This window comes from Sinocyclocheilus anshuiensis, unplaced genomic scaffold (genome assembly GCF_001515605.1).
Source record: "Sinocyclocheilus anshuiensis isolate Anshui unplaced genomic scaffold, SAMN03320099.WGS_v1.1 scaffold1383, whole genome shotgun sequence".
In the NCBI taxonomy this organism is placed as follows: Eukaryota; Metazoa; Chordata; class Actinopteri; order Cypriniformes; family Cyprinidae; genus Sinocyclocheilus; species Sinocyclocheilus anshuiensis.
Window position 1 is genome coordinate 369,323 of NW_015536550.1, and position 10,349 is coordinate 379,671.

A 10,349-nucleotide genomic window follows, 5' to 3' on the forward strand; every position below is an offset into this window, starting at 1 on the left:
TCACAGTGTCAATTCTACATGATGTAACTGTGGTTTGAACAACTGAATAATTACAGTATGGTGACTTTAGACTTTAGGTTTGCTATTATAACATCCGGTGAGAGTCATTAGGCTGTGCTGCAATCCTGAGCCCACTGCTTTCATATGATACACCACTTTAAGTTAAAACAATAGATGAATATTGACATGGCTTATTTGCAGAATTGTTTTACTCATTTTCATTGTTGTTACAGTATTATAACAAGCTATCTAACAAGCTACAGGTAGTCCAAAATGCAGCGGCTAGAGTCCTTACCAGGTCAAGATAACTGACAGTCACCACTGATAAGCTACCACTAAATATTGTAGAAACTTAATTTGCTGTAAAGTTACTTTGCAATGATTTGTATCGTGAAAAGCGCTGTACAAATAAACTTGACCTGACTTGACTATTATCCTTATAAAAATGTACTGCGTTCCTCTAAAATAGTTAGTTAGTGCAGTTAATGTCACTACAATAAAGTTGTGATAACTTGGAGTTAGACACTACTTTCAAAACTAACAAAAACAGCAATGTAAAATTAAAATAAAAACATTTAAAAACGTTTTCAAACTAAAATGTCACCATAATAAAGTTGCGGTAGCTTGGAGGTAGACACTACTGTCATCAAAACAACAAAACAAAACAAAACAAGATAAAAAAACAAACCCCCGAAAATGAAATTAAAAATAAAAACAAAGCTTCTGTTTTTCTACCCCAAAATAAAGGTTGCAAACCAATGCTACCATGATGAATAAATATTTTTTTATATATTATAATTTTACATTTAAATCTATCTATCTATCTATCTATCTATCTATCTATCTATCTATCTATCTATCTGTTTGTTTATTATTATTATTATTATATTTGGTTTTGAAGTAAATGTTTACCTGGATGTTTTTTCCACGTTAGAGTCACCTGCTAGAATACATATCTAATGAAAATTAACTAAACCATTTCCATTTAAAAAAAAAAAATCTAAAAAATCTGCGCTTTTAACATAATTATTGATCACTTCAACTATAATAAACCAAAGACAGGGAGTTATTCTGTGTAGTATTATGCATTCATTAAAAAGTGAAAATGTTACAAACTGGTAGTAAAAAAATGAGCAAAACTCCGGAGGTTTTCACATGCTAAGCTTTTCTGAAGTTGGACACACACCTGCCAGTTGAAAGGCACTGCCCCAGTGACAGCTTTTTTTCTGAGTGTGAGTAAAATGTACCTTTGTAAAAACTGCATGCCTACTTTGTGGTAGGGCAGAGGCACAAAGTTTCATTAATATCTGTCTACTGGGTTTTGATGAAGAATGAGGCCATTTTTAGCCTCATGATGACGACATCATTGCGTCAGCGTTACACCTACAGCATCAGTCGCATGCGTATTCACTGCTGCCGCGTTTCTACATACACTGTATTTATAATGACATTGTTTCCACGTGCATTCAAGTAGAACATCACTGTGATTCAAATCACTTGCATTCAAAGCCAGCCTGATACAGGAACCATCATGGAAAGAGGAAGTAAAACTCTTTATGTTGGTATGCAATTAAAAATGTAAGCAGTGACAAACATGTTTCCTTTATATAATCTGTTTGTGCACCATGAGAGAGAGAGAGAGAGAGAGAGAGAGAGAGAGAGAGAGAGAGTACTGGTGCGAGAGTACTGGTGCTGCAGTGAATGTTTTAATTATGTTTTTCTTTTTTCACACACTGGTGAGTGTTGACCTCAGTGAGACTCCACAAAACAAAATCTGCTTAAAGAAACATCTCTCTCTCTCTCACACACACACACACACACACACACACACACACACACAAACATATTTATTTTCATTCTGTGAAAGGCCCTTATAACACACGAGTATGTCAGCTATAAAAATATGATAAGTCTATAAACTATAGGAATCATATAAAAGTCAACACTTGAGACACACATTTTTCACATAATAGAAGTCAAAATCAAAATGTATTAAAATCATGTGAACCCATGTGTTTTTCATTACAGAACCATGAAACAAAAAACAAGCTTTACCTTTTCAAAAGGTACAAATATGTACCATTAAGTTGCTAATATGTACACTTGAGATACCAATATATACCTTTAAGGTATGCACACAATATGCACCCTTCAGAGGTAAATAAGGGACAAAGGTGTACCTTTTGAAATGGTCCTGTCCCAGTGACAGCTTTTGTACCTTTTTTTCTGAGAGTGTACTGACTGAATGGTGATTTGTGAAGGGCGTTCAGTGTGCTTTCTGTACGATGGTTCAAACTCATCGTTTTCCATATTTATTTGTATTTGCCAAAAATATCTCAGCAAGTTATATTATATTACAGCAGGTAATGTCTGAATAATGTGAGGCAAAACAATAAAATGACCATTTGATGTCACCCAAACTAAATAATCTGCCAGTGTAGAGTTGTGTATATGAAAGTGCATGTTTGAAACAAGCATCAGTATGCAGGGTCTGATGTGTGTGTGTGTGTGTGTGTGTGTGTGTGTGTGCAAAATTATGGGGAAGCTGTGCCTCCCCTGCCTCCCCTGACGAGCCGCCACTGCTCGGCTATTGTGTGGCCCACAGCACTTTTGAGCGAAACAGGTTTTTCTTCTATTATAACGAGAAGCACAGTCACGCATACCTGGGTCATTTTATGAAACAAGTGCCTTTACCAGCTGATTTTTTTATTTTTATTTTTTTAAATAAGACTTTTAAACATTCTATCATGCAACTAATGTTTACATTTTAATAAACTGCATTGTGCCATCAAAAGATAAATTAATCAATGTGTGTGTGTGTGTGTGTGTGTGTGTGTGTGAGTGTGTGACAATGTAACAGAAGCTCAGGAGTGTGAGTTGATGTGTCTGATCGCAGGCTGTTTGTTGCTCTGTAAATCCGTTGAATCTGAGCAGAAAGGTGTGAGGGCCCTTCACATTTACGGCCCCTGAGAAGCGCAGACTACATCCTCTATCATCATCTCCAAGTGCAGTGGTGTTTACTGTAAAACACTTGATCTTAAATGACCATCACAGTTTTCCCTAAAAATCTGGTGAATAAGGATTTGTGCAAATAAAGGTTTCATTGTACCATGATGCATAATAACATCGACATTAACCCCTTTTTTTAACATCAAGATATTAGGTTAAATTTATATGAATTTTAGATACCTTTTTTTTATTGCAGTTTATTGTAATGGCCATGTGACATTGCATATATATATTTTTTTTTTCATAAAGAATATTCCATAAAGTACCTCAATTAATATGATGTCATAAAACTTGAGAAACATAATTCTTATCCAGTAACATTTATTTTAATAAAACAAATGGATGTTTTATAATAGGTTTAGGTAAAGTATAAAATATCACAGCGCATGACACTGCTGTCATTGTCGTATAAACTTCTAATATCAAGTAACCTAATATAAACCATAGGACGTTTATTGACCGTGACACTCGGCACTTCAAATTCAAATCAGTGCGAAGAAAAAAAACATATTTGAAAAATATTTAAATATTTTAAAAGTTAAAATAAAAGCAACAATATGCCCATATCTACAATTACTTGCAATAAAAAAAAGGTGAAATATTTCAGTTGTAAATAAATATGTAGGCTATGTTTATTATTTCAATCTCTCCGCTGTTGCTGGCTGGATTGAGGAAATTCACACATATCAGCTTCAGGCCATCATCCACACTTCAGTCGATGGCCGCGTCCTAATGGGCGTCCCAGCAAACACCAGCTTTCTCACATGAGTATCTGGGACAACAAAAGATTAGCATTATTCGCAAAGAGTTCAAAGGCAGCGCGGAGCAGACACCGTCTCTCTTCCTTCTTTTGTTTCAAAGATGAGCTCCCGAATAGGAAAACAAGTTTGGATTAGGCTACTCTCCTGCCACGCCGATGAAAATGTTTCCATGTGAAATCATTCTAATAATATCACAGTATGCAATATTAAAAGAAGAAGAAGAAGAAGAAATAGGCTATATTTAAACAATTTAATATTATGCCCAATTAAATCAGAAGAACAAATAACAAAGTACAAAATGTGTAAAAGTAGCTAAATAAAAACAACAATAATAATAAACCAATAAAAAATAAAAAGTTGCTATATTCAAAAACAGTAGCCTAAATAAATGAATTGTTTAATAGGCCCATCTGAAGTTGTGCTTATACTTTGCTCCTTAAGTAATTTTCTCTTTTTTGTTTAATTAACACTTTATTTTAAGGTGTCTTTGTTGCTCATGTTACATGTGTGTACTATTATAATAACAATTAATTATGCATAATTACATGCAAGTAACCCTAAACCAAACCCTAATTCTAGACCTAACCATATAGTAAGTACATGTAGTTAATTAATATTAATATTAAATAATATGGCACCTTAAATAAGGTGTAACCTATTTATTTATTTATTTTACACAAAAGGCCTGTATCTTAAACGTTTTTCATTGAATGTGGACTTTCAAACACTTCAACGCTTTGTAATGGGCCTCTATGAATGTCAAGAATATACTTTCCGTTTTGTGGCGACATATTATCGGGCGCGATGGGCCTGGGCTGGCGCTGCGGGTCACGCCCCGTAACAGCGGGAGCTCCGTATATCGGCCCTTTAAAAAGGCTCCGGCGCGTTAAAGAGCAGATTGAGACGCGCTGTCAAAGCATCGCACCCCAACGGGATTTAGTGATTTCGGACTTCTATTGATTTGATCGGAAATATGTCTTCCTCGAGTCCCGACCAGCGCCTGGATCACCTCCTGAGCGCCGTGAAGAGCGAGTTTCAGGAGGGCAGCGTGAAGGGCGACGCGTCGGAGCGGGATATTAAAATTTCCCTAGAAGACGCGGAGCTATGGGGCAAATTTAAAGAGCTCACCAATGAAATGATTGTCACGAAAACTGGAAGGTAAGTTGAGATGCACTAAAACGCTTCCTTTTAATGTAAGAAGATATGCGGTTTTTGCACTTCTTTTCATGAATGCTCCTAATCTAGGCTATCTAAAAAAAAAAAAAATCTTGACCACAGTCGGAACATTTTTGTAGTGTCGCTATGGTTACGATCGCTTATTAGCGGTCTAATTTTGTCAACCGTTAATAGTCGATAATTAGTTGATAATAATTATTCTTATCAAGTTCATTGAGTTTGAATGCTATTAAAATGTTTTTGACCATGCAGTCTTTGTTTCCTCTTCTAGGCGAATGTTTCCCGTGCTCAGAGCCAGTGTCGCCGGTCTGGACCCCAACGCTATGTACTCGGTCCTGCTGGACTTCGTGGCGGCCGATAATAATCGGTGGAAATATGTGAACGGTGAATGGGTGCCGGGAGGGAAACCTGAACCGCAGAGCCCGAGCTGCGTCTACATCCATCCAGACTCACCCAACTTCGGCGCACACTGGATGAAAGCGCCCATCTCCTTCAGCAAAGTCAAACTCTCCAATAAACTCAATGGAGGAGGACAGGTAAAGACACTCTTTAGTTCTCAACAGAGAGAAAAAAAAAATACATAAATAAAAACGCAACAAATGCAATTCTTTCAAATAATATTAAATGATATACAGTATATATTATATTCAGTATGAAATTGCACAACCGTTATTTTTTAGATTATGTTGAACTCTTTGCACAAATACGAGCCCAGGATTCACATAGTGAAAGTCGGTGGGATCCAGAAAATGATCAGCAGTCAGTCTTTTCCCGAGACTCAGTTTATTGCGGTCACAGCTTATCAGAATGAAGAGGTGAGTGTTTGTTAAATAAAGCCTGAGATGCGTCCTGCATAAAGAACAATTTCCTCTATATTAATTTGCTCTAATTAATTTTCAGATCACAGCTCTGAAGATCAAGCACAACCCATTTGCCAAAGCCTTCCTGGATGCCAAAGAAAGGTATGCAATTACCTGACATAATTTCTTTATGAAATGTATTTAGATTTTATTATGTACTTATTAACATTATTCAAACTGAACTCTATTTGTTGTCACATCAACAGAAGTGACCACAAGGACGTCCCAGACCACAGCACTGACAACCAGCAATCTGGATACTCGCAAAGTAAGTAAACCAGAACTTCATGAACTACTAAAACAAACAGTGTCTTATAGCATATTTAACACATGCGTCTTCCTCCAACAGTTGGTGGCTGGTTCCTGCCCAGTAATGGCCCTATGGGCCCCAGCAGCAGCCCTCCTCAGTTCAACGGGGCCCCCGTTCACTCCTCTGGCTCGTACTGCGAGAGATACTCCAGCCTGAGGAACCACAGAGCTGCGCCGTATCCCAGCCATTACCCCCACCGCAGCACGACCAGCAGTAAGAGCAAATGAACTCTGATCCATGTGTCAGTCCATTATACACTCTTAAAAATAAAGCTTCTTGATTGGCATCGATGGTTCCATGAAGAACCTCAAACACCCATGGAACCGTTCCATTCCACAAAAGGTTCTTTAGATCTTTAGAATGTTCATCACATCGAGAAAAAAAAGGTTCTTTGGATTTTTAGAATGTTCTTCACACTGAAAAAAATGGTTCTTTTAAGAACTATTCACTGAAAGGTTCCTTGAGGAACCACATTTGTTCTTCTGTGGCATCACTGTGAAAACCCCCTTTTGGAACCAGATTTTTAAGAGTGTAGTTTCTTGGACCAGAAAGGCTTTTATTGTATATTTTGATCCATTTCTTTCCATTGATCTAGTTCTTGTGTTGTGTTTGTAGATAACTACATGGACAACTCTTCAGGAGGTCTTGCTTCTCACGATAGCTGGTCGGCCCTGCAGATACCCAACTCCAGTGGCATGGGCACCCTGGCCCACACCACCAACACTACCTCCAACAGCAGGTCAGTGCTTCCTACATCTAAACCAAGATCTCTCTAAGTGGATTTGCTGGCTAACTGTGTGTTTTCTGCGTTCCAGCCAGTACCCAAGCTTGTGGTCGGTCGCGGGGACGAGCCTCACCCCCTCGGGCTCAGCATCGGGGTCCATCACGGGCGGCCTGACGTCTCAGTTCCTGCGCGGTTCCTCGGTGTCCTACTCGGGGCTGACCTCCTCTCCCTCCTCGATGTATGAGCCGGGCCTGAGCGAAGTCGGCGTGGGAGATGCTCAGTTTGAGAGCTCCATCGCCAGGCTTACAGCGTCCTGGGCGCCTGTGGCACAGAGCTACTGAGATCCACCAGACTGTGGCTCTCAGGACGTGATCTGAGGTGAAGATCCTACGCGTCTGCTTCCTGAGGGAATGCAGAAGAGCCGACAATCAGAAGGCCTGTGCGAAAGGAAACGGGAAACGGGTTGATTTTCTTCATTCGTATCTGTATGGTATCGTGGCACGAAGTAATTACGAGAGACAATCACTTAATCATAGAGTATCTATATTTGCAAAAAACGTTTGGGGCCAATTATGGTGTTTGTTGTTCTTAATCATATTATCTGAAAGATTAATAAGAGCAAATCGTGCTGTTGACTGATTAAAATGTATATGTGTGTAAATAAATAGAAATGAACGCCCATTTTGATGGTTTTACAGTATGTAACAGTCTTACATGTGCTTTCTGTAGACGGACTTTGCTGTTTAGTTTGAAAACGGTTTGAATAGCGACCCTGTAGCTTTGTCTGCAATCCATCCTATAGAGAAATCATTTGTACATATCTATCTATTTGTATTTGTTGGACTCTTTGTGAGTTTTATTTATGTCATTTTAATAATAAATTAAAGTTTTTTTGTTTTTCTTCTGTCAAACATTTGTCAGTAGTCTTTACTTTCCTTGTATTTTTCTTAAATGCATGTATTTACTTTTGGTTTGTTACACAGATATAATTATTGTATGTCAAAAAGATGTCTCTTTCAAATAAATGCTAATTTATGTTAATGATTAATTACATTTCTTTTTTTTCCCCTGTCAAACACTTCTCGTATTTTCTTAAATATATTATTTACATTCAGCTTGTTCAAATTATTCCATTTGCAAATCTTGACACTGTAAAGAACTTTTAACTAAAATGTCTTAATTGCTCATTGGTTAAACGGTCGTTTCCTATGAAACAGCTTAGTATTGATGGCAGGTTTTAAATATTTGCTTGTTCAAAATACATTTTAGCATTTATTCTTTCTAAATTACCCATCAACCATTAATAATCTGAAAACATACACGTTTTTTTTTTCAGGTCTTTCTCTACACAAATATGTCTAGCCACTTCAAGTCTTCTTACAGTTCTGTTAGTTCATGTTTATTGTTATCTTGTTGAGGTATTAATTTCAGTGGTGCATAATCAGGCCGGCGGGTTCAGTAAATTCATCAGCAGGAGGAAGCTGATTCTTGAGTTGAGATGAAGCTTGTGAGTTTGGATGAGTTTGGATGTGATGAGCAGCAGCAGGTGTGTGTTAAGATCTGAGTGACACATGCTCAACACATCGCAAGAAAAAAATCTTGATCAATAACAAAACGCAACTGATCCCGACTTCAGTGAGAAATTAAAAAATGACAAAATATAAAAAAATAATAATAATGTCATATTCTAAATAGGAAGTGACACATTCACAAACATAATATAAATGCTGCACACAAATGCATTTTAACACATTTGTTTTTACATATTTGTGTCATACTTCTTTTATGTATATTGTTTATTATTATTATTATTATTATTATTATTATTATCATCTGTTTCAATAATACTACTAGTAATAATAAAACAATACTAATATACTACTATTACCACAAATAATTATTATTTTATTAGTAATAATATATTATACAATATTTTGTTTTATTATTTTTATTTTAATTACTATTATTGCTATTAATAAAATCAACATGAATAATACTAATACACAGTACTACTACTATTAATTCTACTACTACGACTACTACTTCTACTAATACTAATAATTATAATTTTAATATTAATTAATATAACAATAAATAATAATAAACAGCTTAAAATAAACATTAATAAGAGGCTTCAAAAATACCTCTAGTAATAACAAAAACAATGCTAATGCTAATAATACTAATTAGTAGTAGTATATTATATAATGTATTGTTGTTACACAGGTGTCACTGCTCACTGACAGCGCTGGAGAGCTGCGCTCTGAGGCCATGATTGAGCACTCAGCACCTGAGCGTCAATGAAGCCTGGAGGGTCACAGGGCCACAGGCAAACAATAATGAAGGAGCAATGTGACAGCCAGCTGTGTGTGTGTGTGTGTGTGTTTCCAGGGTAAAGAGCACAACCCATGAAAGTTAGTCTTTCTAAACAGATCTCTGTTGACCTGTAGAGGATCTGAACTCTCACAGCATGAATCCTGAAAAGCTCTTTGTAAACCGCATGAGACACCTACTGCTGTATGAGCACTTCTACATAATACACAGGTTTTTATGGGGACAAAATCTTGTAATAAACGAATAAAAACTAAGACAAGAACAACCTATGTGCTGGTGCTGTCAGGAAAAAGAAAGTACACTTAGAAATACAGCTAAAATGAGTGCACTACATGCATTCACTTGCACAGAATATACATCGTTCATAAGTTTAGGGCATTAAGATTCTTAATTGATACTTTTAATTGGTTTTTAATTGATACTTTTATTCAGCAATGATGCATTAAATTGGTCAAAAGTGACAATAAATACATTTATAATGTTATAAAAGATTTTTTTTTTATATAAAAATGTTTTTCTTTTGATTCTATTGATCAAAGGACCCTGAAAGAAATGAGTCAAAGTTTGAAAATGTGAAGCAGCACAACTGTTTTCAGCATTGATAATAATCAAAAATGAATTTATTATATTAGAATGATTTCTGAAGGATCATGTGACACTGAAGACTGGCGTAATGATGCTGAAAATACAGCTCTGATCACAGAAATAAATTACTTACATTTTCGATGCATTTTTGCAGTAACTTTCTGTCAACACTGTTTTGTGGATGTTTAGTGGATGCATGAAGTCACTTCTCCTCGTATTCACACAGGAGTCCAATATACAGCCACCACAGATGAAGAGAATTAACTATCAACATCATCCACTATTGTATGAAAAAGTGTGTTTCTTAATGCCACCTGCCCCTGATCACTGATGAGTCTCAGAGAATCAATGAGCTCTTTGTGTGCGAGGTGGATCTGCATTCACCTAGAAAACAGTTATTTAAAATTGTAATATTGTTTCACAATATTGCTGTTTTTACTGTACTTTTGGACAAATAAATGCAGCCTTGGTGAGCAGAAGATAATATATTTTTTAAAAAATTAAAAAATCTTGCCAACCCCAAACTTTTGAATTACGATGTTTCGAATGTTCCGCAGAAACCTTTTCAAATAAAATTATATATATATATA

General features: G+C 36.3%; 1 protein-coding gene across 1 annotated transcript; it reads left to right on the plus strand.

The window, feature by feature from the left end:
• The first annotated feature begins 4,740 nt into the window (after positions 1-4,740).
• Positions 4,741-7,181, plus strand: LOC107700831 (brachyury protein homolog A-like). The gene is made up of 8 exons (XM_016502648.1): positions 4,741-4,928; positions 5,218-5,482; positions 5,627-5,761; positions 5,847-5,908; positions 6,013-6,074; positions 6,156-6,329; positions 6,732-6,855; positions 6,932-7,181. The coding sequence occupies exons 1-8, from the start codon at positions 4,744-4,746 to the stop codon at positions 7,179-7,181; spliced, it is 1,257 nt and encodes a 418-aa protein (XP_016358134.1). The 5' UTR covers positions 4,741-4,743.
• Positions 7,182-10,349: the final 3,168 nt, after the last annotated feature.

Bases quoted from the DNA above. Each gene is read 5' to 3' on its own strand.
- LOC107700831 (XM_016502648.1), top strand. From the start codon at position 4,744: ATGTCTTCCTCGAGTCCCGACCAGCGCCTGGATCACCTCCTGAGCGCC. The intron at 5,762-5,846 runs GTGAGTGTTTGT...ATTAATTTTCAG, and splicing joins CAGCTTATCAGAATGAAGAG to ATCACAGCTCTGAAGATCAA. The intron at 5,909-6,012 runs GTATGCAATTAC...TCACATCAACAG, and splicing joins TTCCTGGATGCCAAAGAAAG to AAGTGACCACAAGGACGTCC.